Source organism: Chaetomium strumarium, assembly GCF_033439665.1.
Source record: "Chaetomium strumarium strain CBS 333.67 chromosome Unknown B0T15scaffold_1, whole genome shotgun sequence".
Lineage (NCBI taxonomy): Eukaryota > Fungi > Ascomycota > Sordariomycetes > Sordariales > Chaetomiaceae > Chaetomium > Chaetomium strumarium.
In genome coordinates, this window is record NW_026944429.1 from 1,633,650 (window position 1) to 1,659,540 (window position 25,891).

The following is a 25,891-nucleotide window of genomic DNA, read 5'->3' on the forward strand; positions in this document are numbered from 1 at the left end:
CCCAGGTGGGGTGCCGATGGAGCAGTTTTCCGTGGCGCAGACCTGCAGGACCAAGGTTGCAGGCTTGCAGCAGGATGAGCCGCAGTGCGCGCTTGCAAAGTCCTACGAGATGTGATCAGGCTGGGTGTTAGTTAATATGGCATCGAAATGCTCCATACTTATCCTCTTCGTCAACACTCTCTTGGAACGCTGGTACTTGGTAAGACATATGCGATTCTTTGACGAACTTTGCTCGACGCGAATCGCTCCAAAGCCTCCAACTCCTCGAGGTCCTGGTCAGATATATTTTGTCTGGTTCAGCCAGCTGCTTATCGTCCCCGGTGGAGGCCCAAACAAGCAAAGCCCGACACAGAACATAAGCGTTTGCAATTGTGTGGTCATGCTGCCAGTTCTTCTCTTCTCATTATTTGCGTTTCAGTGGCACTTAGCCGTTCCTCTGCCCCTAGAATGGGAAGACCCCACAGCAGTTCCCGCCACAACAACAACAACAACACCAACACGACAACACGGCCCATGGTCGTTCTTGCCACCGTGCTTCGGGCGGAGGAAAGATCAACCTGCATTATATCAAAAGAGCCTAACTCACGACGATGACGGCCACGTCTTCGATCAAGCAAGCAACCTCTTAAACTTGGACCGCTCCTCCCCAAAGGATCACAATTCTCCAAGGGGCAAGGAGTCAAAACGCATGCGCCGGCAACTCCTTCGGCGCGCCAACGAGGTCCTGGGCAGCAACGCCCTTACCACGGGCCTGTTTGTGGCTCTCATCGTCGTGTCGGTTCTGATTGGGGTGGGAGTGGCGTCCATTGCTGTGTGCGGGTTCGACTGGAAGTGTCATCGCTCCAGGTCAAGCATAGCGGACGATGTTGAAGTGGCTCAGAAGGATATCGAGGTGGTTGAGGCGCGGCCACGGAAGACTGGATAGCGTGGGAGGAAGTGGTGCATTTTGAAAAGCATCTCCAGGACGGGCATATTTCAGTGAAGAGAGCAGGCACGCACTACCTGAGTCAGGATTGTCATGTGTCTTTCAAGTTACGGGATAGATGGGAAGACAAGGCATCGACACTAGTACTGAAGGTATTTGAGAGCGAGATTACGGATATACCACACAGGAGCAAACAAATACAATCTTCAAAAGCCTGACCGGGTACCACCACGAAAACACCGGTTCCTCTCACTGGAACCTTTAAATACAACCCCCGAACCCCCCCCCCCCCCCCCCCCCCCCCCCCCAAAAAAAAAAAAAAAAAAAAAAAAAAAAAACAAGAAAGATGCAGGGGTGTAGGGATAATGGAAGATGTTGTGAGGGAAGAGGAAGCGGGAACCACGGAAGCATGCATTACTTCCATTCACTGTGCCACCTTAGTTGAAGGTGTTTGCTCCTCCAATGTTGTGAGTCACACTTCAAGGCGACATCTCACTTGAGATACTTTGCTACTCTTTTGTGTTGCAACCTTAAGCATTGTCACCACCAGACCACCTGCGTCCTATGTTTAGAGGACGTGGAGCCACAAGGTAGTAGTGCTTTGACTATATCTTCAACAAGTCCGGTAGGAAGGAGAGTGAACAAGGCCACGAATAAAAGCAGGGCAGTTCTGATGCAGTCGGCTCACTGTCTAACTGGTGAATTTCAACCTTGCCCCTCTGGCTGGATTCCACCATCCCTCCATATCCTGAAGTCTGATCAGTGCTAGATGTTCCTCCCAAGCTGTGGCCTCGCCGATGGCAACAGCCTCCCGGACGAGGTACTAGAGAGTGCGGCTTCAATTGCAATACACCTAAGGTAGCTGCTGACTCGTTTACAGAAGTTCATCTCATTCTTGCTTAAATCCATGTCAGAGAGGGGCGAACCCGTTTTCAGGCAACAAATTCAGTTCTCAGTTCCTTAAGTAGCCCTTTAGTAGGTCCGAGTTGACCTGCAGGGATTACAATTGTATTCCTGTAGTACAGGATCAAGTTACAGAGCTTCAGAGAGCGCTGGAATTTGAAGTATTAGTATATTATGCATATACCATGGCAATATACCTCGATGGGAATAGCAAGGCGGCTTCTCACCGTCTCCAACCCTACGGTAAACTCTTTAGGTACCTAGGTAGGTACCGAGGATCAAGTAAGGAGTGGAGAATCAGTGCTATGCTTCTAAAAGCGTATTATTATGAGATAGGTACCTTAGATAGTACTTTGCAAGGGCGAGATCGCTAGGAAGAGCAAGCCGCGATCCGGCATCGCGCGCGGCTCAACACCACCGAGACCAAACAATACAACTTTACAAGTCCAAAACAGCAAAAGTCATCAGTCTAATATAAAATGCGTGACCTGTACCGTCACAACATGTGGTCCAAAGCTGTGCCGGGATTGAAATTCGGACCGAAGCCAAACACAACTTCGGCCAAACAAAGTCGCGTCCAAAGGGGTCATGCGTGTGATCCTTAGAAGCTGGTACAACTGCATGTGTGACAGGAGACACAAAAAGCTTCGGGTGCCGGGAATACGGTCTAGACTTGTTGCTCTGCACACGCTGTTGACGCAAAGTTGTTTCCGCCCCCAAATGCCCAAATGTCAGGCCATCCTCCCGATAAGCGATAGGAAAGGCGGCCCGTCTCCTCCAGAGTCCAGTCCGGAGTCCAGACTGCGAATCGCAAGCAAATCCACCGCTCTCGCCTAAGCATCATGGTCTCATGGTTGGGGGGCCCCGCTACTTTTGCAGAATTTCCCAGAACTGGTCAACTGACGAGTACGAACCTCGGCCGAAGACGGGCATAGGGGTATCTTAATGTGCAGTCTGTGTTGTGCCGATACAGGAGAGAACGCTGCACAGCAGCCATTCTTGCCGGCTTATATCATATATGACGCCTTGTTGACATAGTGAGTTCTGCAAGTTTTGCGGGACGGGGAAGGGATTATACACATCCTTCAATGTACATATGCACATAGATCGAACCTCCACTGTGGCCGTGAAGTGAAGAATGTTGTCGGATGCTCCCGCCCCTGATTTTCAACCCCAGACGGGGGGTTCGCGGAGCCCCACGCGTTAGGTGGCCTTATGCAACTACTCGCGGGCCTGCACTTCCAGGGCTTGGGCACTGATAAACTACGAACGGCATAGGGACAACCCTAGCGTGTCCCTAATTTTCGCTTATATGCGTGTCTAAATTCTCCCTTTACGTGGGCGTGGCAATGGGGAAAGCACGAAACTCATCAAGATTACATCGGGGTAATAATATTAGCGAGTAGAGACTGCAAGACACAACAGTGATGGAATCCCCTCTGGCCCACTACCCAAAAGGGCCATAACCCCGGGGCCTGTGTACCGAGGTAGCCCATCATGATCCTCTTCAGAGGCCTAGGCGACAATCTTCTCGGCCACCCTACCATCGTCGGTGACGACGACCTTGTCCACCTTGAGCGAGGCCTTGACCGGGTTGGGCTGGTTGTAGACCCATTCGAGCTGTTCGAGCGTCCGGCCTTGTGACTCGACACTGTGTTGTTGGGGCAACATGGTTAGTATCATATCATAGCGGGGGGGCAAACGTTACGGTGTGTTTGGGTCAAAGAGGGCAACATACCCGAAGAAGTACCAGATGATGGCCTCGATGACGTCCCAGGCGACAAAGACGTAGATGTACTTGTAGCCAATGTTATCCAGCGCAATGGGGCCGGCGAACTGGTTGATGAAGCCCACGGCGTTGACAATGAAGCCGGAAGCGGCGAGACCCTTGGCGCGGGTGGTTGTCTCGAGGGCCTCAGTCGGGATGGCGCCTTGCAGCGGAGTGTACGTGAAGGAGAAGATGATGTTGAAGAGGAAGTACGAGGCAAGCGCGCCCTGGCCGTAAGAAGGGCTGAAGTCGCCTCTCTGTTGCTGTTGGTCGAGCACGGCCGAAAGACCCGCATTGGCGCCCAGAGCGACGGCGCACATGAAGGTGCCGATGACGAGCACTTTGCGGCGCGGCATGCGATCAGTGAGGCTGACGGCCGTCAGGGCCCCAATGGCAGACAGGCTTTGGCTAAGGATGTTGTAGCCGAGCTGCTGCGGGACGCTGTCGACACCGAGGTTCTTATAGATGGTTGTATTGAAGTAGCCGAGGCCGTTGCCGGAGAACTGGCCGAAGATGGAAATCATGAGCACCTGAGCCATGCGCCAGCGGCCGCTGTGCGTTAGGATGAACGGCCGGTAGTCCCACCAGGTCTTGTCGACGCCGTCCTGACGGATACCGTCCCGCATTTCCTCGAACTCGAGGCGGACGAGGCGCGAGTTGGGGTCGCCGTTACCGTGGTACTTGATGAGAAACGCAAGGGCCTCGTCCTCCTTCCCGTTGGCCATGAGATAGCGGGGAGACTCGGGAATAAAGAAGACGGAAGAACAGACGATGAGACAAGTGGCGGCTTGCAGTATCAGGGGGATGCGCCAGGCGTAGTCGTTTTCCAGGTAGTTGGTGCCGAATGTGATGATCGCAGCAGGGATCGCACCGCCAAACCAACCGCAGTTGTAGAAACCGGTGCAGCGACCACGCCAATGCGGGGGAGCAATCTCGATCGCGTAGGCGGGGGCGCAGACGGTCATGACGGCGATGCCAAATCCGAGGATGAAGCGGCCCACGACGATCTGTGGGAGGTGCATCGAGGTCGAGATAATGATCATGCCGATGATGATGATGACGCCCCCTGTGAACATGCTCTTCCGACGGCCAAGGTTATCCGAGATCACGGCGGCGAACGGAGCGCCGACCATGGCACCGCTGTGATGCAAACCCGTGTCAGCATGACGTGAGGTGATATATGCATCCCGCTCTTCTGGGATGAACCTACACAACATAGAGCGAGAAAATGACAGCGGCCGTCGGCCCAACAGATTTGACACCGAACTGCTCTTGGAAGGTGGGCATAGCAATGATGGAGGTCATCAGAGAGCCATCGTAACCGTTGGCGCAGGCACTGTAATCTGGTTAGCTCCCGTGTCGCATGAGGGCCACCCCTTACGATTCAGCGTCAGTGCCAATGGAAGAAACGTACCAGCAGAAAGCAACAAAGACGGACCCTACGTCGCGGTGGTTAGCAGGTACGTCTATGCCAAGGGACATTCCATCGAGCTGTGGCTTTCTCACAGTAGAGGTGGAGAGATGTCTTGCTCCAGGGGTTGATGTTGGCCTCCTTGATAGCGGCGAAGAGCTCGGCCTGTTCGCGTCAGCAACACTACCATCGCGACATGGCCACGTAGTATACCAGGACGCACATTATACACTTCCTTTTCCTTTCCTTTGACCCTCGGGACTTCGCTGGCCGGGACGGCGGCTGATGCGACAGCCACCTCGGGAGAGCCAACCTGCTTCTCGCTGCTGATGTGATCGTGATCCGACTCCTGCGACGACATCTTCACGGTGGTTCCAGGGGGAGAAGATGAACAGTGGAAGTGGGGAAAGGTAGCGACAAGAGAGCCATCGGGCATTGAGCGGCGACATCACCATACATATAGACAGGTATTAAGGACCGAGAAGTTGAGCTTGTATCACGGTACTGCGCAAATGGCAGTCCACCAAAAGGAGGGTCCAGGTTCCCAAATCGGCCACGGACAGGCCTCCTCCGAAGGCCCAAACGGGTAGCGAGGAGCGTGCAACGGTTAAGCTTCGTCATGATTGATCAGGAATTCTCCGATCGCATTTTAGAACCACGCTAGTGTAGCCTTTCTCGCTTTCTCCAGATCAGCGCCACGGCGAGTCTGGGGTCGAATGCATATCAGGATTGCAATTCGCGGGGCCACATGGGTGCAAGCAGCGACTCACCACGCAAATGTGATCGATACGAAGGGACTCTGGGCATGTGGCCCAGGTTTGTGGACGCCGGAGGCCGGGCCTTGGTTCCTGTCTGCGGGTTAGCGTATGCCCAGCGCGCCCGGTCAGCTTACAGTATATCACGGTACTCACCTTGTGACATGTGCGTTTCTACGGAGATACCAGCCCTATAGCCCAACAGTGACCGCTGCTGGTCAGGTGGAAAGTGATTGAAGTACTATATTGTACCTTCTTTTTTGTTCCAATATCCCCGTGTTCAGGCTCAGATCAGAGGCCTATTGCGGGCCTCCCCGTCGGTCCCGTGACACCGGAACCTCAGACGGGAGCTGCGAGGTTCTAGCCCCTGTGGATACATAGTTAGTACTTCGGTTCGTACCACCGGTGTGGGGTAAGATGGCCGCGGGCCAGAGAAGCTCTGGAAGAAGCGCGACATGTACAATACGGAATAGTGGGAGGTGCAAGTGAGACCAGGTAGGTGTAGGTAAAAGGTGGCTGGACGAACTGATTGAATTGATTGTTGTGAGAATACCTTGACAACTTTGACCGAAACGCCCTTCAAAGGTTCAGGTCAATGGAAACGAGAGAGCTGTCGGAAGAGAGTTCCAACAGAGCCGAAAGTTTACCTGCTGGCGCAGTGGCCCCAGTCTAACACTCAACATCCACCCCTGCATCGCACCTTCCTCAACAGCTGGAGCAAACTGCACCGCAGTGACATTGCATCTGTCGTTCCGTGTCTTCATATTTTTGCATGCCGCATTCTGTTAGCGCTGCCGCCGCGCGCTGCCCATGCCTACCGCCCAGCGCCACCCCATGCTGAAGTCACAGATCGCCAAACCCGATCGAGCAATCAGGCCCACTCAGGAGCCGGAGAATTGGGTTCGTCCTTCCGTCCAGTCGGACCACGCGGCATGTGTACATAGGACCACATATGTAACAGCCCAGCTTTGCACGTACGACGCGGACTGGGAGTCGACCGCTAACTCCAGACGGAGGCTTTTTAGCGCTATGTAGATACTACCTAGGTACCGGATCCTACCCTTGCTACCCACTGCAGAGCGTCGCGCCGCTCGTTCAAATAGTTTCACTTTCACCGGCCGGGCCGTGTGCCGTCTGCTCGCCGTCTCTGCGACCGCGCCAGAGAGGTTGCCGGAGGTCAGGAGTGCCGTTCTGGCAGACCGGGACTCAAACTCTTCGAATGCACGTCAGCTGATGTCCTCTGAGCCTAGGGGCTCGCCTACGGATAACACTCGTCAAGTCGCGGCTAGCAGGGTCATGGAGAATGTTATGTGTATGCACAGTCCATACATACGCCGATCCTCGGCCGGAGACCCCGGTACTGGTCATAGCTTATTGGTATGGGCAGTCCCATACGCAAGTCCCTTAGGTAACTTGTAAATTCTCGTGGGCTCTTGTTGATGGTGCCGGCAAGTGTCACTTTCATGTAAGCACCGCGCATACAGATGAAACTCGATTCTCATAATATTCTAGGAAGTATATTCTTAGCCTGGCATGTGGATCGACTCCGACCCAATCATTTCATGTCAAAAAGAACCTCAGCTCAGTCAATCAAGGCTATCATTACCCAACAGCCTGTGCTGTGCTGCACTGGCATGCTGCATAGACACAACCATGGAGCAGGGCGTACCTAGATCACCCACGCTACAAATACGGAAGACACACCAAGGGCTGCGAATTGCTGCAGATTCGAGCCAGGAGAGACGTAGAGAACAGCGCTGTTTCCACCCAGAGATGGAGACTCGTCGTGGCTGGCACGCAGGCAACATTAAGCCAGTTGCCTTCTTTCCATATGTGTGGCGACCAGCACGCTTCCCGCTTGTTTGGAGGTTTCCGGTTCCAACTCTTCTGGAGCAGGAACCATATAGCCATCTCCGCAGTCCTGCTTTACACTTCCAGCTAGCCAAGGCATACTCCAAGAGAAAAGGAATTACACAAACTGCAGAACGAATCATCCAACCCTCACGTGCTCTCCCGCCCTTCCCAAAAGTCCCGGATTTCTTTATTCAGGTCCCTCTCCCTCGGCTCAGCCGCCCAGCCATCTACCGCCGTCTCCGCAACATCGAGCCACGGCTTCATGGCCTGCCGGGCCTGTTCCAGGCCTCCGACGCCAGCAAAATGCACGAGGAAGTCTCCTCGCCGAGCGTGGTACCGCCGAGCATTTTGTCGCCGTTGAGGGGAGCGAAGTCCTCCGCGTCCCAACCCGGGGGGTAGGGGTTGAGCCACCACTGGGGCACCCAAGCGACGTTATCTCGGAACTGGGGCTCTTCCAACAGAAATCCCATCGCACTCTGCTCCGACCAGGTAAGCTCGACATCGGGGCGGTAATATCGGAACGCCAGAATGGCGAAGAAGAGGTCGACGGACCACCGGTTGACCTGGACGAGGAAGACGCCGTTATTCAGCCCGTTCCAGTCCTTTGTCGCGAGCATGTGTATTTCTGGTTTGCCGTCTTTGGGCTGCTCTGTATGGTTATTAAACTCCTTTTCCCTGGGAGGGAGGAAGCTCAGAGGAGACCGGCACGTGTCGAGGATGATCGTGTCGCGGTCAACCCAGAACAGCCACTCCAACCGGTCGCTCTCTGGCTTCTCCATCTCCCGGAGGAGCAAGTCCAGAATGAAGGCTGGCTTGTTCCACAGGTCGTCGACGATCTTGGTGCAGAGGATGTGTATGCCGGTTCCGTGTACCGCGTTGTGCAGGGCATGCGTTCGAAGTGCTCGTTGGTAGTGTTTTTCGGGTATCCCAAGTTGCGCCGTCACCATGGCGAGCCGAGGGGGCGGATCTCTGAGTGTCGCGCCGTGCTTGAGGCAGAAGTCTTTGTTGTGTTTGACATCGAACAAAGAAGGGTGTCGCTTGGCGGGGAAGCAGTCTGGCTTGCCGTAGCAGTGGATATTGTCTTGGCTGACTGAAAGTGTTCGATAAAACGGTAGTGATGGGAAGGCATGGCTATTCCAGTACTGCAAGATAATCAAAATGGGAGTAGCGGTGAGCAGTGCCTTGAGGACCGCCGTCCTGGATAACATCTTGGCTTTGGGAATAAAAAAGCGTCCCTTAAGATCTTTCGACGACGACACCCTGGGCGTATGACTGTATTTCCGTCATCGGCCGTCACAAAGAGACAAGAGGAGATGTTGCCCCCTAGGGTCCTCTAATACTTGCGTCTATCCCGCATCCTTCGCAACACTCGGGGTTAATTCGTTGAATAGAAGGCGGAAACTCACTTGGGGTGTCTTGTGCACGATTCCCTAGCCGGCAGAACGTTACCTTTTATGGGCTCTATGTAGAACTAGCCCCAATAGTGAATTTTTCCACGCCTCTTGCCTTCTTTGTGTCCTGGAGTTCTACTGGTTGTTCAACTCACGAATACTACTCATTGATGACGACGTGGTAATAAGGCCATTCTTGCCACTGGGCGACGCCACATGCCGATAGGGCATATGCTTGGACCCGGCTTGCTCTCAGCGGGTAGCCCTGGACGCTAAGGATGAACAAACAATGAACAAACAAACAAACAAACCAATAGGCAACGCCTCTTTTGTTTTAGGGCCGGAAGAAGGGAGAAATGCATCTTAGCTAACAAGATCATGGAACGCTTGAAAAGTACCATCTCAACGAAGCTCAACGAGCTCAACCTTCCAGAGGCGGTTTCCTCTAGACGGAAACGTCAATATGGACTGTTAGGCGGTGATATGACTGCCAAGCAGGGAGCTCGAGGATGGCGGACAGCAGGTCTAGGTACTGCGGTATATATATAGCCTTTTCGTCCTGACTCGTCGACAAGCAATCCAGCACGGCTTTCCGATCCTGCTAATCTCTAGGTACCTAGATGGATATTGTACAACGACACGCACAAAGGCATAATGGAGTAGTAATCATGATAGTGATAGTCATGACGGGGTCCTGGAGTTTGGATAACCTTGCTTACAATGGCCCACATGTCGACAATTGCGTCCGCGATCACCTGGAATTTCGTGGCAGGAATCTACAGCTTCTTCCCATCCTCTCGGAACAGCCACTTAAGTGTGTGATAGGATGAGGCGAAGTCACTGACAGTCATTTCAAGAAAGAACCGTGGGAGGGCTAACAGGTGGCGAGCTTCTATCGACCGCTAGCGTATTTTATTGTGAGGAACGACGACTTGGACCTCATCCCAGGTGCCAGGGTGTCGAGATGGTTACGACTGACTTGAACGACAAGGCCTCTGTCATACTGCACCCTCCTACCGCCGCATGCTGCGACCGATATTGTAAACATGTTCAAGTTTGCGGAGGAGGACGGCAACTTGGGGAAGGGGACAGAGGACACGGTGCAGTGGACCATGGAGCAGATCAAAGCGGGCCTTATGGAATGGCTGAGCTTCCGCCAGGCGCCATACCGGGTTGCTATGCTAGTATGAGTCCGATCCGTCTTTGTTGGGACCGGAGAGAATGGACCTCTGCGGGCTTGAATATGCCAGGTAGTCTATCAGCAAGATGCCTTAATCAAGCCAATCCCAAGTGTGCCACATCCCATAGTACCTCCCTCTTGACCTTGTGCCCATAACATAAAGACCTGTGTCGCACCCATCCGGTACTGGGCCGCTCGTTAGCATAGATGAAAGGAGAGTAATCAGATGGCAACCCCCCGAAGACGACGTTTCTGAGCCCAGTAGGCTCCCAACCCCAGCGCCCAAAGCCCTACCAGGACAACCGCCTGCGTCGGCGCGAAAGCGGCTCCACGGACGACGACAAATCCGCTCACCAGCGCAAAGACAACGGGGACCAGAATGAAGGTCTTGTACGGCCTCTCCAAATCTGGCTCACGGTACCGTAGGATTATCGCGCCGAGGACGGTCAGGAAGAAGAAGGTGTACTCTCCCAGACCGTTGAACGTGAGGAGTGCGCGGAAGTTGCCGAGCAGGATGTATGCTGCGGAGAGGACGGTAGAGAGAATGATGGCGTTGATCGGGGCATCCGAATCTGGCGCCTTCTGGGGGTCGTCCTGTGAGCGCTCTGGTTCGGTACCAACTTTGCCGACGACGCTGAGCATACGGGGGAGCCAGTTCTGATTCGCCGCGGCAACAGCCATGCGGCCGGCAACGAAGGAGTTGCCGAGGAGAGAGCCGGCAACCACGAGACAGATGAGTATGGCGGCCACAATGCCAAAGCCGCGGCCGAGAAGGCGGGTGATAGCCGTCTAATATAAGGGCATTGATTAGCAAGAGATCTGCCGGTTCCAATGTCTTGTGCAACTTACTACCGCAACACTGTCCGTCACCGACACGACATCCCAGGGCAGGAGAATGTAGTACGCTGCATTTGCCGTCAGGAAGCACAATATGATGCTTGGGATCGAAGTGTTGATCGCAAGGGGAAGTTGGCGCGCGGGAGCAGAAAGCTCTGCCGAGATGTAAATGGCCTGGGAGATGGTCAGCTCATCAGGGCCTGCGAACGGTTAGGCGTGTGGCCGGCTTACCTTGTCCCATCCAGAATACGCCCACAAGGCAGCGTACAGCGCAGCGGATAGATGCCCAAACAGCTCCCATGGACCTAGCTCAGACCAATGCGTGACGCTGCCATCGGGGTTGAGGCTGTCCCTGTACGCGAACCAAGGCTTCTTATGCCAATCTCCGCCACCGACGTCGCTGTTCGGACTCGCGACCTGGAGGATGACCACGACGACTCCAGCCAAGACAATCGCGGCGATCGTGACGAACTTGGTGGCAACGAAGAAGTTGTTGAGCCGTGTGCTTGCCTTGGTGCTGATCGAGTTGGCTAGGCCGATCAAGACCAACACGACGATCGAGAGTAACTTGTGCTCAACCCTACCGCCTTCGCCCATCACGCCCGCGGCCGAGTAGATGCTCTCAATGAAAACGATGCTCAGAATCGCGAGCGTCGCCGGCATGACTGCGACGACCCAGGTCCATGCCGCCAAGAAGCCGAATATATCCCCAAAGATATACTTGAGGTACGGTTGAACACCTCCTATGACACGATCAGCAAAGCCCATTTGATGAACCGTTGCATACCCTTCGGCACATGACGCGGCCAAACCTACCTTCACCCGGAATTGCGGTGCCCAGCTCGGCCATGGTGCTCGCCCCTGTCCACGCCAATACCCCGCCCACGAACCAAACCATCAGCGCCGCGGCCGGTGACGGCACATTGGTGTCGATCGACCCGGGCGACGTGAAGACTCCGCTGCCGATGACGATGCTGATAACGATGGCGAAGGCTTCGACCGCGCCAAGGCTGCGCGTGAAAGTGCCCCCACCCCCGGCTCCGACAGTCCTCTCCTCATCGCCGACATCGCCGGTCCCGACCGTGATATCCACCGGTTCTCCACTAGCACCGGCAACGGCACCGCCGATCCCATCCCGGCCTAAATCCCCCGACGACCGTAGAAGGGGCGTCCGCTCGTCAGAAGCATCTCCGCCGACTGCTGCGGCGCCCGATCCGGACAAGCCTCCCAATTCCGCGACCATTCCGAACCCTTTTGCCTCGTTCGCCCCGATAACGTTACTGCTCCTGCTGGCCCTGAAGATCCGTGACTCCCGACCGAGCTCGTCAGAACCGCGCGGCCCGACTCTAGACAACAGGGGAGTCGGACTCGGCGGGGGAGTGATGAAAAGCGGGAAGGAGACGAGCGACGATGTGATTGACTCGGCCGACTCCTCCGATGACGATGGGCTTGAGATGGGGATGGATGAGGTGAAGTTCGGGTCAAACGGCGTCATCCGGGCCGAATAATAACCCTTGCCGGCTGCACTGCTGCAGGGAGTCAATGGACCCACCGTGGGCGTGACCGCGGCGGCATCCCGGCGCACGCCATCGCGCGGGTGGCGGGGCCCGCAGCTGCAGGAACCGCTCTGGGGCGTTGACGGCGGCGAGCGGGCCATTTTTTGATTTCTTGGCGGCGCCGCGAGGTTATATATTCTGTTCTCACGGATGCAGGTCGTGAGCTAGGCTGGGCTTGCGAATGAGGTTGACGCCGAATGTTGATCGTTGTGGGTGGCAGGACGAAAACGTTATTGAGTTTGAGTTTGAAAAGGTTGGGATGATAGTTCGCAGGGACTGAAGGTATGCAATGTGTTGATGCGCAGCTAGCATGACTTGACGGTTGAAGGAAAGAACCTACAATGGTGACGCACGTCGAGAGCCACATGTGACAAGTTCACTGCGGTTCACCTGAACTAGTAGGCGGGTTAACGTCACTCGAGATAGGAGTATGAAACCCTTGGGAATCATCACTACTACCGTAAGTATTATCAACGTATGAAATACGCTATGAACATGTGCGATGCATGCCATTGCCCGGCCGTTCAACAAACTCGTACCGTGGTTTGTATGTTCCTCGTGATGTTGTGTTAGAACATATAGTACTATACTAGCTGTGCTACTATCACAGAATGTATCTGTTGATACGGAGTCTGGAACTTACAGCATCCCTTGTCGATCCAGCAAGACCGTTCTTACATGTAGGTGACAGACGAAGGCACTTCGGAATAGCATTTGATACTGTCTTGTTGTGCTTTGATATCTAAAAGCTGGTCGCAGAAGAATTAGCAGTCAATAGCACTTGGTTGATTGGTACAAGTCAAGTTGCTCAGGTAGGTCAAGCTTCTCATAGGAACGTCCATGAGGTTACAAGCAACCTTTCGGGCAGGTATCGAAGAATCGCACAATTTGAAGCGTCTGAGTCGGTTGTATTCCGTACCTCTAGCATGGCGACAGAAGAACAAACTCCTAAGTACAACCTCATTTCAACCCAGATGAGCTTCATGTCGTTAACCGCCCCCCTGTCAACCACATGCGTTCTACGACTTCAGTCTTAGAAAAGTTAGTTTGGGATATGGAAATCTCAAGTCCACAAAACGAGCGTAGGTCGCATCATCCACATCAAGTGAAAGAGCATATAGGTTCATCCAACAAGGTGCCAAAAGAAGCAACAAGACAGGAATCAGTCTGTTATCTGACATTCCATAGACACGAACATGACTTACAGAGAGCGATGGAGTTTTCAGTATTCTATATGACGTGAACGGGGCTCGGTGCTTGGCATCTGCAGCAAGAAAATATGACGACCATTGAAAAGCCAAAATGTTGACCTTGACCACCTGAAGAATCAGGGGCCACAGAAGTCTGAAGACTCGCCAAAAAGCGCCAACGGCGAGACTCGAACTCGCAACATTCAGATTAAAAGTCTGACGCGCTAACCAATTGCGCCACGCCGGCTGACTTCCTGATTGGCTGCTTTTGTGTATTGATTAGGCCATGAGGATGTTGTGGGTTTCCAGCACCTCTCATACCAGCATTGGATTGTCTTCTCTTACCAATACCAAATGACTCGGGAGAAGTTGAAACAAGAGGAGAGGACTCGCCGTGTCTTTTACTCCTCCTAGAAATTGCTAGAGAGGCAACACCGAGCTGCGAAGACCGGGAAATGCCAAGCTAAGCGCCAAACACACCACAATTACAAGGGGCCTCGAAAACACCAACTACGTAAGTCGTAAAGTATGCAAAGCTGTCAGCGGAAGAATAGCTGGGCGATCACCGCGTTTCGGTGACCGAGAACAACAGCTTTGGCCAAGGCACGAAGAAGTTGCAGAGGGGCAGGGGTTGGCAGGTATGAAGATGCGAGGGCCGGGTTGGTGAAAGGCAAAAAGTAAGATGGAATGGAACCAAGGCGGTGGTCGGCCAGCAAGGCGGCCGTTAATTGTTGCCTTCATCACCGGCCGTGAGCCTTGGCCGCTGACGTCAGTTGAGCCAGGGCGTTGTATCACAATCAAGGCGTGCAGCTTCCCTGACCTTAAGCTGACACCACGGGCCCCGGCCCGAAACGGGTGGCAAGATGGGTTGATCGCGCCGAACTGGGAGGTTCGCGCTTCGTACAGCATCACATGGAGTGTAGTGTAAGCGGGAAGCAGTTCTGTTCGCTGGTTCTTTTGAATTTTTTTTTGGCTGCTCGAAACTACACGACGTCCATATTTACACAGCATCCGGAAATGGTAAGGATTTTGTCAAGAGGTATCAACCCTCCATCAGCCCCCGTCTCAGAAATGAACCAAATGCAGTTCTTCCTCAACGCCCGCAATGTAAATGCTTCCCATCCAAAACCCTCACTCGCCGAGTCCATTCGCCAAGGGAATTGGTTATCTTGACCTTGGAGAATATAACAACGGTGGCGTACCCAAGTTGAATTTTCCCTCTCTCTGCGCGGAGAAAAAATAAATACCGAATCGAGTCGCGCATGGTGGTATCAACGTCTTTCCGTCGGTATCAAAACAGACTCGCGCACAATGAACCCCAACTCCAGTAGTCCCTAGTGCCACTGCGACAGAAGTAAAAAAAGGAAAAAGATGTATGTAAGGGTCCCAAGTTCATCAGAGCCCCACGTTAGAGGCGCCAAGGTGTCCGGGCGGTCCCCCAATGCCAATAGTCCTAAGTCGAGGATCGAGCCAAAGGTCAGTCTAATGGCTGTTGTTTGTGTCGCATGGCTGCTCCCGCAAATTCGTCTTCGACACAGCCGGTGGCGCCTAGCTTCAAATGGCACGACCCCGTCCGGGCCGAGATCCCACCTGCCTCCATGCTCAGATCCTCCTGAGATAGCCGCACGATCGTGAGTTCCCACACCAGCCGGCTGATAGATTACCGCCACAACCCAGTTTCTCCGAGATGGCCGTCTTCATTATCCTCCTCTTTCACCCGCGATGGAGGCACCCCCGCAAGTTCCGCGTCGTTGCTCATTTCTTATTGCGGCTGCTGGACGATGTGATCTTGCTTGTCGACATCAGGTCTCCAATGTACTTTTGCAGGAACTTGTTGTGGCGATGGAGTTTGTCGTGTTCCTCCTTTACCGCCTCTATCCGGTTGAAGAGGTTGATGAGGGACTCTTGCAGTGCCTTGGCATGCCTGAGAGCCACTGTTAGCCCGTCTATCCCCCTCATGTGCCCGATGGGGCCGACGCATGGAGCCAGGTCTCGTGTAAGACTCACCTCTGCAGTTCCTCCCTCGCCTCCATACCCAATGTCTGAATATCCTCGCTCGTCCTCCTTGGGCTCATGGCCCTAACGTCGTCTGGCGGTATGTCCACTTCCTCGATGGCTGACGAATCGCGGGGTACGATCATGGTGCCGCTGCTCTTGCGGCTCGGCAGTTGCGGCCGTACGGGGACCGTTGCGTGTATAGGCTGATCGAGGGAGGAGGCTGACGATGATTCCGACCAGCCCGGACTTGCTGCCTTGTTCGGACTGGCGTCTCCCATTATGCAATTATAGGTTCCAACGCGGCTTAATATCGTGCCGGATCGGTCGTATCGGTTAATGTTGTGAACGGGCGCGGAGAAGGTTCGAATAATAAAGAGCGAGCGATGTCTTGAATGTCATATGAGCAAAGAATGTTTGGCTCCTCCCGTCCTTACGCAGTGAAAACCCAGAAAAAGGTTACTGCCGCCACCATTCGCCAGTCCGATGTGGCGCAGGCCGAGGGAGCTCGAGGAGTTTGGGAACTATCTGTTCGTAGGCGGTCTTTGGGCGGTTCTGGAGGAAGGGAGTAAGGGCACACAGGTCTGGGCGTGGGAAAGTTTGAGGGGCGGGTGCAGAAGACAGCTCAGTCTGTGGGCGGCAAGGCGGTGGTGGGCCTTGGGACAGGGTCGCGGGTCCTGCTCGTGGAGTCGTGGGTCCGACTAGGAGCGCTGCCAGCAAACGTCGAGAGACGTCAGTCACCCACGAGACAAAACGGATCTGTGGAAAGCCAGCCTCCGAAGACGGCCACGCATACATACACAAGGGGGACGGCGGGGTGGCCGAAAACAGGACAGAAGCTGAAGGCGCTGGACATACGGCGAAGCGCGATTGGGGAGTTCTTCAAGGCCGGGCAAACAGCGAAAAGTTGGCGAAGGCTCTGTGGGTGAGACAGAGGAGCGGCAACGGAAGGGTGGAGTCGGTTGGGCGGTTGACGGGGGCTGGTCAGCAGATGGCTCCGTGCACCGTTTGCAATGCCGCGATCAGCAAGCTGTGCCTTGGTGTGCTGGACGGCGACTGGTTGCGAGGGGCTCCGTCGGTGTGGTCACAGGAGCGGAGAACCGGGACTTGTTTTGGATGCTGCCTGTGGAAGGCGGGACGTCGATCGGTCGAAGCAACGGCGTCAGAGACTCTCAGAGGTGACGCGCGGGTTGGGGTTTCGCCTCCGACGATGCGACCTGGGGCTGCTCTGCCTTGCTTCGCCCTGCTTCCTACACTAGCGGCCAGCTCGAAGGGCTAGTACGCGCAAAACAGAGCCGTCTGAAACACGGATGGGATGGAAGGTGGTGGGAAAGAGCGCTGCTCCCGGCATGGAATTTGTCGAGTCACGATGCATTGGGCATTCGCGGTAGCGCGTTACCGGAAGCGACCACGACGGAAATTTTGAAATCGGTGTGTCCTTCTCCCCGCCCATTGATGATTCGAGGCGACTAACTTTTACCCACACGTGTCCGCCACCAGGATCTGCCCTCAAGCAAAAGTCAGGGTATGCAGCCAAAGCCCTCGGTGATCGGCATTGATGACGCCAAAGGCTGCCACGTTCATTGGCGTACTTTTCAAAGGGACTTGGAATGCGGCCAGCAGGGGTCAGATGATAATCTTCGAAATTCCATAGTTCCTGCACTGCGAACCACTAGTGTCGGTGGAATGCCACAGTGTATGTAACGTTAAATTTCTGTATAGCAATGTAAATACCTGTCTCATCCACCGCATCCTTCGCTGTCATTACGAGTTGGGCATACGGTACTGTACGAAGGTATCCGGCGTTCTTACTGACCCTCTGCCCGGTCCTGACATCATCAGCGCCATGCGTTGTCAACTGAACGTACGCTGCTGCGGCCATTGATTGTGATGTCGCCAACGTATGGCTCCTGCGGCGCGGACGTTGTGTTCTTATGAATGAGAATGTCCGATTCCGCCGCTGGTAGGTTATGTTGCACCATCAGCGAACCAAAAACAGCAGCGTATTGTATATTACCTGTTAGGAGGGTTGCAGGAAGCACAATCTTGGGTGCGACCCTGGGTTCCCTGTTCTGGCAATCAGGACCCGTCCCTATTCTGGACCCGCCGGCTGACGAATCGAAATTCCAGGACCCTGGAAAACGGCTTCGCACTGTCACCTCCCGGACGTCCACGGTATCTGTCACACGCTGATCCCAACCGCAAAGCCGCTCAACACAGCATTTTATTTCGAGGAAAGGTTTGTCCTTCTCATAGACCCTCTGAGGCTCTAACGGCAGAGTCACACCATAAAATTGTGAGGCCAGCAACCTCAAGAGCTGACTCTGGTTGACAGCCGACTGGCTCCGAAGTCTTGACATACCGCGGCCCGAGCCAATTGTACTCGATGGCTTGCCGAACGGGAGGAGATGCCGGTTCCGCATCCAATCCACGACTCTACCTACTTACAGCCATACGTGGTGAGCATCCTGAGAGTCCGACGACTAACAGTCTAACTTGGCCCAGGACGGCGCCCAATGTTGGTGGCTAAAAACTGCAGTGTCGGGCGGTAACGATCGAGTGGGTGGATCGCTGCATCGCTAAGGAATGAAGCTCACCGCTGGAATGATACCATCACAGCTTTCGCGGGGCGTCGAGAAAAGAAGGTGCGCATTGACGCCCCGATGATAAGCCATCTCATAAATGGAGGCAGCAAATGCGTGTTGGAACTTGGCTCGCAGTGACCGTTACCGCCGTGGATCGCAATACGACTGGCATCATTCAAGGGCTGTGTCGCACTGTGCTGACGAGCGTTGATCACCTCCCAGGCCGACATACCCGACATGGTCTCTAACCGGCCGCCAGGAGCGAATCGCCGGTTACCACCTTGTCACCTGCCGAGCTTGTATTTTCCCCACCGCAAGAAACGAGACATTAAACTGATTCCTAGCGCGTCATGCTAGGTAGGAGCTTCAACAACGTCAGCTGGCGACACCGGTACCAGACTCATCGCTCATATGAGCATGCAAAAGATCTCATTCTGAGCGACCGGCACGCCGATCGGTCCCAAGAGAGGAACGAGCGAGGGGGCTACCGACTCCTAACCAGCTGTGCAAGTCATTCATTGTTTCCGCGGGTATTCTCGTTTTGGCGAGTTTTTAATCAGCCCTAGAGTTCGTCCCCATCGAGGCAGCCCGGCTCTCGGCACACGTAGGTCCGCCAAGACCAGTCACTCAAGAAACAATTGCTGAGCCACATGCAACTCATGGGCATCCGAGCAAACAGGCACTCCCCTGAACGGTTCCCCCTCTCTCTCTCCTTTCCCTTGCGGCCTGCCACGATGATCTCGGAGGCTGACCCCGGTTCGTGTTGATTGCAATGAAGAAGGGCGGAGAAGCCCACGGAAGCTCATCAGAAGTTTCTAAACTGTGTACAAAAAGGCTCGGTTCTGATGAACAGCATTTCGGCTGCAACAATAACCCAAATCAGGGGGGGCGACAGAACCATGGCTTTGCTACCCGACGGTCCCAGCTAGTCCCAGCAAGCCTTTTGGGCCGGGCATTTATGTATTAATCAATCATAAACCCGCCCAAGGATCTGGCAGGGCTGAACCGTCGTCGTTTGTGAGGCGATATCATCCCATTTCCTCGCTCGATGATTACGACACTCCGGGTACCCTATCCCGCTCGCCGGCATCTCCCGCTAGTCCCGACTGAAAATAGGGAATTCGACTCGAGCTGCCATGACTACCCGTCTTACCAGCGTCGATGCTGCGGATAGTCGGGTTAACCTTACATCTACACAGTAGTGAACCCCTATCCGGAGCACGCCGTCACCGTTGGCATGATTCCACTCCCTTGCCATCCTTTATCATTCAAGTAGGCCCGTCACGGTCTGTTAGGAGCTGATAGCAGTTGAAACGGGCGTATAGCTAAACACTCGCAGAGTGATGTGGTCAATTCTCCAGGACGATGTGAGTGAGCTGAGAGCTGAAGTAGGTGTACGTAAGTTATGTAGGACAGGTATTCTGTTAAGGAAAATAAGGGCTACGTTTTCAACATGGCAAAAGCCCTTCTCTCTCCGGCTGCCCGAAACGGCCATACATGTGAACCGCCAACGTACAAACTCTCAGATGGTTCAGCATGGACCCAAGGTAACTAGTTACTACGTACCTCCTTCGTTGGGAACACCGTTACGGCGGTGTTATGACAATGTTGCTGGCGACGCCCGGTCAAACCCACTCGTCGAGATCTTGTATCCCTATAGTTCCATCAACGTCGATTTACGATTCTGTCGATCGAGGAGGGTTAGCAGTGGATTCCGCATTCGCAAACATATACGAATTCATTATCTACCGAGTCTCAAGAGAACTCTCGGAGGAGCACGGGTCAACGCGTCAGCTCGGGCTCGCGAGTCATTGTCGACTAAGAGAATGTTATGTTGCCTGATAGCAATGCTTATCAACTACGACCTCAATAAACATGTGTCTGGGATTCCGCGGGCTAGGTACCGGTAGCTTAGTCCGATTATATCTTGTTGCCCCACGAGGGGGGCCTGGATTTAGAGCCTCGGGGCCCCTATGGCAAGCTTACCGCGAAGACATGGCTTTGATTCTCGAACGACTAATCCCTTCGGAAAGGTCCGATGATGTCGAGGGTAGCCAGTCGTGCCAGTGCTCCCAGTAGCAAGCTTACCAAAGGGCATTGGGCGGCAAGCAACCATGGCGTCCGTGCGGAAGAGCGCCATTCAGACTAGTATCGCCCGGCAGGATATTGCCGGGAATGGTTCTGTGATTACTATATTGGCTCCAAATGCAATGGCGTCCATCGCCATAAGGCGCGTAGATTGTCTTGAGCCGTACTTCGGACTGTTGGCTGAAGCTACGCCTGGTGCTGAGCTATGTGTGGCGGGTAATCTCGTCATCGTGGGCAGGAGGCTAGCCGCTACTAACAGTCTTGTTATTCCTCAGATATCGATTGAGTTGGAAACAAGGGGCTAAATTCCCCCAGCTGGGAGTAATATTATGCAGACATCATAAGAGCTTTTAGAGGCCAACACCATTTCCACTCACCACTGCGTCAACCGGAGGGTACGTTCAAGGCCTTGGACCACATCGATTCCTGCTCCCGCTGGGATCACGATTCGCGGTGGCCTCTGCGGCTCGACCCATTGACGCCGAGAGGATATACCTGCCAACGCGGGCGAGAGGCAAAGGCCGTTTGGTCCTTACCTTTCTTGACTATCTCCTTACAGTGGAATGGATCGTCAGGATTTGGATTGAGCAGGAAGTTGTCAAGGGTTCTGGCGTCCTTTTGATATGCAAAGCGAGCTCGAGAGAATTCAAGGAGCTTCTCACTGGGACGACTTGTACAATACTTCTACCTCCTCGACAGCAACCTCCTCAACTTTGCATGCCGACGTCGAAGCGTCGTCGCGGACATATACATCTGGCAACGCCTCCTTCCTGGCTGGGCGCCGCTACGTCGAATCGGCTCAGCAAAGGGGGCTCTTCATCCGGATGTGGCGCTTTCGGCAGTGTTCCCGCTGCAAACACTTTTGACGGAAGAAGTGGCGCCGTAACTCGAGGCCACAGAGCCCAGGGACAAGATCTATGCGCTGCTGGGGCTGCCATCAGACATCACACCTTCAGACACTTCGCCCCCCGCGTACGCAGTCCCCGTCGAGTCGGTGTTCACACAAGGCGGCTGAGCTTAGGTATTTTGGCCTTCTGGCAAGTCAGTGTGCCCGCCACCGCTGACACTGCTCTCCTTTGCCGGGATAGTAGGCACGCCGAGGAAACTGAGCGGCCTTTACCGACTTGGGTCCCGAACTGGACCGCCGCCGCCGCCTGCCGGATAGGATTCCTAGTTATGTACCACTTGGGGGATAGAGGGAACCTACTTCGGAATTAGTCGCGGAACGGGCGAGATATGACGCCACTTCCGGGGTGATGATATAGTACAAACCGATAGTGATTATATGCCATACCCCCCCACGTCGGGTGCGAGGAGGGTCTGCGGTGGATTATGGCTTCCTCGACGAGTTCCAGCTGGTGTCAGAGTGTTATGTCCGAAGTATAAGGCACGGCGAGGCTGTTGGCTTTGAGGAGGAGTAGAATATCATTTTGGTCTAATAAGGGCTAATAAAGATGGCAAAGGATAAAGACACCGCCGTTTTTGCCAGTCAGGATGGGGGCCCCCAGAATAGCGGGTTTGGTCCGAGTCCGGGTTTCTGCCGTAAATAAGTCCTTCTCGATGTGGCCGACCCTTTCCACGAAGAGCATTTCGGCATTGAAGGACCTCTCAATGACGGGGAGCTGTACAATACAACGCTGACATCACCTCTGTGCTCGGCGCGGAGATTGATCGCATTTTGGGGTTTCTCCGATCGGAGAGATGGCGGGATTGAGTGGGATTCAGACTGTTTGTTTTCAGAAGCGTAAAATGTAAACCGCTTCGGAGAAGTCTATCGTGGGAATTTCAGCAGTTATTGTTGGGATTAGTTCCTGACTCCTTGTTACAGCTCTCATGAATTTGGTGCAGATACCGCGGGGTATCAGTCAGCAATCGAGACCGCATGAGGTAGTATTACTAACTTATTGTTATAGCGAGCTAATGTCTTTCTTACTTCACCGCCGCGATTCAGCGGAGGTTGCGGAGTCAATGTCTCGGAAGAGTGCAAGAGAACCTCGCTCCATCATTCTATGTCGTTCCACTGCATTCAGCTTCGGAAGACGCATGCACGTTGTGAGTAAGATTCTGAATACTAAGCCGATCTAAGCACGCGCGCGGAAACCAAGATCTGCCCAGCGGCAACTTTACCGACTTACCGAGGGCGATCTCGCAGCCCCACACCACCCATTCAAGCATTTTTAGTTGCCCGGCCCGCCCCCAAAAACGCCTCCTCGGCGTCGCTTGAGGGGATGCCTTGGATTCACGATATCCGCAAATCTCAGTCGACTCCACCGGCGGCTCCGTGGAAGCCATGTCCGACGCAGTTGAGCCGGCCGTCTCGCCAGCTTCACTGAAAGGCCCTAAATACCAGGCCTCGGCCGACGCGGGCCCCTCCGACAACGATGCCGGCTCGGAGACCGCAGGGGACACCATGCTCCGGGCGCTACCGGGGGCCAAACCTGACGATGCCCTGGAGCGCCGCATCCGCCGCAAGGTCGACGTCCGGCTCTGCACGATCGCCGGCATCCTGTGCAGCCTCAACCTGCTCGACAGCGGCGTGCTGTCGAGCGCCGCCGTGACGTCCATGCTGGCCGACCTCGGCCTCGACCAGGGCAACCGCTTCTCGGTGGCCATCTTCATCTTCACCGTGTCCAGCATCGCCTTCCAGCTGCCGTCGACCATCGCGGTGCGCCTGCTCGGCCCGCGCGTGTGGTTCGCCGGCGCGACCTTCGCCTTCGGCGTCATCACGCTCTGCACGGGCTTCGTGCGCTCGTGGAAGGAGATGATCGTGCTGCGCATCCTGCTAGGCGCCGCCATGTCGGGCATCTTCCCCGGGCTGGCCTACCTGATCAGCACATGGTACCCGCGCCGCGAGCAGCAGCTGCGGTTTGCGTTCATGCAGAGCGGCGAGGTCGTCGTGCTCGCCACGGGGAGCCTGGTCAACTACGGCCTGAACCGGCTCGACGGCCGCGGCGGGCTGGAAGGCTGGCGCTGGATGTTTGTCGTGCAGGGGCTCTGCACCTGCGTCATTGGCGTGGTGACCTACTGGTGGATGGTCGACTTCCCCGAGCACGCGCACAAGAGCTTCCGCTTCCTGTCGCCCGAGGAGGCCGGCGTCGTCTCGAAGCGCATCCAGACCGACCGCGGCGATCTCGTGGCGCAGGACTTCAGCCTGGGGAAAGTCCTCGTGCACGCCAAGGACCCCAAGGTGTGGGCGTTTGCGGCGCTGTTCTTCATGCAGAACATCGTGTCGACCGCGCTGGCCTACTTTGTGCCCATCATCCTGCAGAGCGGGCTGGGCTACTCGTCCGACGCCGCCATCATCCTGTCGGCGCCGCCGTACTACTACGCCGTGGTGCCCGTGCTGCTGTCGTCGTGGTACGCCGACCGGTTCCGGCTTCGCGCTCCCATAATCGCCTTCAACGCGCTCTGTCTCATCACGGGCTTTGCTGTCCTGGGCTTCGCCAGCAACTCGGGGGCTCGGTACTTTGGCGTGTTCCTCGCCACGGGGGCGTATGTCGGGAACTGGGCCGCGTTGACGGCTTACCAGGCGAACAATGTTGTCGGGTATGTTTCTTCTGTTTCGGCTTGTCACTTCGCGGAGTGTCTGGATGCTAATACTACCTACCTACCTTACTGGTCGGGCAGGCAATGGAAGCGTGTGTTTACTGCTGCCGCTTGCACAATGTTCAACGGAGCCGGCGGGATTGCTGGGAGCTTTATCGTTCGCAGCTTCGAGGCGCCAACTTACACCACGGCTGTGTGGGTGTCGATCGGGTATGTTCTTCTCTGCTGGATGTACGCCAGCCATGGCTCATGCTAACAACAATCCAGGTCGCACATTCTTATGATATTTGTTGTTGCTGCCTTGTCAGTTCACTTCTACTTTGCCAACCGATCGCAAAGCCGAAGGTCTGGCGTCCTGGAAAATACGGTAAGTCGTCCCGAGTCGCATGCTCGTTGAGTTTGTCTTTTGGCTAACGAGATGCAGGAGGGGTTTAGGTTTACATATTAAATAGATCCTCGGATAAAGCAGATTGCAGCGCTTGCTATAGAGGATAGATATATATAACCCCCCGCATCATTCATTGTCTTCGTCCGCTTGAGTATCGTTTCATCACCAAGACCCAACTCAAAAGAATTCAAGCCCTCAACTTTCATATTATTCTATCCTAGATCTGTCGCAAACCCTCCTTCTACACCATATGCGCCCCATTGACCCTGATAGTCTGCCCCGACACCCACTTGCTCCCCTCCCCAGCAACAAACGCCACGACGCTTGCAATCTCATCCGGCTCGCCAAACCGCCCAAAGGGGTTCTGCTTCCGCAGCGCGTCCAGCTGCTGCTCGGTCTTGGGCGCGAGAAACATGTCGGTCGCCGTGGGGCCGGGGGCCACGGCGTTGACGGTGATGCCGCGGGGCGCCAGGTCCTTGGCCAGCACGCGCACCATCTGGTCTACGGCGCCCTTGGTCGCCGCGTACAGCAGGTAGCCGGGCGACACGAGCGAGAAGGTGCACACGCCCGTCGACAAGAAGATGACGCGGCCGCCCCCGCCGGAGCCCGAGGGGGCCGGCATGTGCGGGACCGCCCTTTGGACCAGGAAGAGGGCGCCCTTGACGTTCAGGTTGAAGTGCCGGTCGTAGTCGGCCTCGGTGACATGTGCGAGGTCGAGCATGTCCTGGATGGCGGCTTTTGGTTGTTTTTTTTTTTTTCACTCTCACGTTAGCTTTTCTTTTCTTTTCGTTTCTTCTTTCTTTCCCCGGTTTTATCAACCTGGAAGAACGAAATCAAACGCGGCATGGGATGGGGATGTGAGCTCACCATTTGGAATCACAACATCGATCTTGCCGAACTTTGCTACTGCCGCGTCGACCAGCTTCTCGATCTCGCTGATCTTGGAGGCGTCCGCCTGCACGGCCAGGGCGCGGTCGGCGCCGATCTTGGACACGACCTCGTCGGCGGCCTTGCTGCTCGAGTTGTAGTTGACCACCACGGAGGCGCCCTCGGCGGCCACCCGCTCGGCTATCGCGCGGCCGATGCCCCGGGAGGCGCCCGTGATCAAGATGACTTTGCCGGAGAGAGACATGGTTGGATCCGGGGTGGTTTGCTACCTGATAATAAGGGTTCTTAGAGAAAGGGATGTGTGTGGGAGAGTGAAGAGGGTTAGTTGCAGGTATCTTGGAGTTGGAACTTATTTAGTGTGAGACAGGAGAGTGAGCAGGCAAAGTAGACGGTTAGACCCATCTACCTCCCTTCTGGGCTGCCCAGTATATATATAGGTAGCTCTATGATCCACATATCGAAGTCTTAAAGCCTTAAAGCCCGATAAATAATCGAGTTCAGTTGTCATGACTCAGCACGACGTCGATTAAGTCCGGCGTGCTATCTCCGCAACGTAGGGTTAGGAACTGATTCTGGCGGCCCTATTACTCAGCGCAGCACTGAGCACTCGGTCTTCGCTCGGAGATAGACG

General features: G+C 54.9%; 7 protein-coding genes and 1 non-coding gene across 8 annotated transcripts; 2 read left to right on the forward strand and 6 right to left on the reverse strand.

The window, feature by feature from the left end:
* The first annotated feature begins 99 nt into the window (after positions 1–99).
* B0T15DRAFT_516616 (uncharacterized protein) lies at positions 100–1,165 on the forward strand. Its single transcript, XM_062868264.1, has one exon. It carries the CDS (start codon positions 137–139, stop codon positions 923–925), a length of 789 nt encoding a protein of 262 aa, XP_062725592.1. The 5' UTR covers positions 100–136; the 3' UTR covers positions 926–1,165.
* A 2,178-nt stretch (positions 1,166–3,343) lies between these two features.
* Positions 3,344–5,368, reverse strand: B0T15DRAFT_488518 (general substrate transporter; the record flags this gene model as incomplete). The annotated part of the gene is made up of 6 exons (XM_062866520.1): positions 3,344–3,479; positions 3,567–4,736; positions 4,807–4,932; positions 5,011–5,035; positions 5,103–5,172; positions 5,231–5,368. The coding sequence occupies 6 exons, from the start codon at positions 5,366–5,368 to the stop codon at positions 3,344–3,346; spliced, it is 1,665 nt and encodes a 554-aa protein (XP_062725593.1).
* Positions 5,369–7,288: 1,920 nt separating this feature from the next.
* B0T15DRAFT_545892 (galactosyl transferase GMA12/MNN10 family protein) lies at positions 7,289–8,824 on the reverse strand (the record flags this gene model as incomplete). Its single annotated transcript, XM_062870146.1, has 3 exons — positions 7,289–7,936; positions 8,005–8,702; positions 8,760–8,824. 3 exons carry the CDS (start codon positions 8,822–8,824, stop codon positions 7,764–7,766), a joined length of 936 nt encoding a protein of 311 aa, XP_062725594.1. The 3' UTR covers positions 7,289–7,763.
* Positions 8,825–10,125: 1,301 nt separating this feature from the next.
* Positions 10,126–12,505, reverse strand: B0T15DRAFT_424787 (amino acid/polyamine transporter I). Its single transcript, XM_062865622.1, has 4 exons — positions 11,841–12,505; positions 11,256–11,767; positions 11,037–11,198; positions 10,126–10,976 (listed from the first exon to the last, which is right to left on the reverse strand). The coding sequence occupies exons 1-4, from the start codon at positions 12,265–12,267 to the stop codon at positions 10,410–10,412; spliced, it is 1,668 nt and encodes a 555-aa protein (XP_062725595.1). The 5' UTR covers positions 12,268–12,505; the 3' UTR covers positions 10,126–10,409.
* Positions 12,506–13,943: 1,438 nt separating this feature from the next.
* B0T15DRAFT_t29 lies at positions 13,944–14,017 on the reverse strand. Its single transcript has one exon. It is a non-coding gene; the product is annotated as a tRNA-Lys (tRNA).
* Positions 14,018–15,465: 1,448 nt separating this feature from the next.
* On the reverse strand, positions 15,466–16,351 carry B0T15DRAFT_15701 (uncharacterized protein). The gene is made up of 2 exons (XM_062862067.1): positions 15,778–16,351; positions 15,466–15,694 (listed from the first exon to the last, which is right to left on the reverse strand). Exons 1-2 carry the CDS (start codon positions 16,044–16,046, stop codon positions 15,526–15,528), a joined length of 438 nt encoding a protein of 145 aa, XP_062725596.1. The 5' UTR covers positions 16,047–16,351; the 3' UTR covers positions 15,466–15,525.
* Positions 16,352–22,728: 6,377 nt separating this feature from the next.
* Positions 22,729–24,432, forward strand: B0T15DRAFT_506556 (major facilitator superfamily domain-containing protein; the record flags this gene model as incomplete). Its single annotated transcript, XM_062867585.1, has 4 exons — positions 22,729–23,984; positions 24,066–24,194; positions 24,252–24,351; positions 24,409–24,432. The coding sequence occupies 4 exons, from the start codon at positions 22,729–22,731 to the stop codon at positions 24,430–24,432; spliced, it is 1,509 nt and encodes a 502-aa protein (XP_062725597.1).
* A 181-nt stretch (positions 24,433–24,613) lies between these two features.
* On the reverse strand, positions 24,614–25,504 carry B0T15DRAFT_506557 (uncharacterized protein; the record flags this gene model as incomplete). Its single annotated transcript, XM_062867586.1, has 2 exons — positions 24,614–25,107; positions 25,240–25,504. 2 exons carry the CDS (start codon positions 25,502–25,504, stop codon positions 24,614–24,616), a joined length of 759 nt encoding a protein of 252 aa, XP_062725598.1.
* Positions 25,505–25,891: the final 387 nt, after the last annotated feature.

Excerpts from the sequence above, each read along its gene's own strand:
- B0T15DRAFT_424787 (XM_062865622.1), bottom strand. The coding sequence starts at position 12,267 with ATGGTCGCGGAATTGGGAGGCTTGTCCGGATCGGGCGCCGCAGCAGTC. Across the intron at positions 11,768-11,840 it reads CACCGCAATTCCGGGTGAAG|GAGGTGTTCAACCGTACCTC; the intron begins GTAGGTTTGGCC and ends ATCGTGTCATAG. Across the intron at positions 10,977-11,036 it reads TGACGGACAGTGTTGCGGTA|ACGGCTATCACCCGCCTTCT; the intron begins GTAAGTTGCACA and ends CCCTTATATTAG.
- B0T15DRAFT_15701 (XM_062862067.1), bottom strand. The coding sequence starts at position 16,046 with ATGGGAGACGCCAGTCCGAACAAGGCAGCAAGTCCGGGCTGGTCGGAA. Across the intron at positions 15,695-15,777 it reads GCGAGGGAGGAACTGCAGAG|GCATGCCAAGGCACTGCAAG; the intron begins GTGAGTCTTACA and ends AGTGGCTCTCAG.
- B0T15DRAFT_516616 (XM_062868264.1), top strand. The coding sequence starts at position 137 with ATGGCATCGAAATGCTCCATACTTATCCTCTTCGTCAACACTCTCTTG.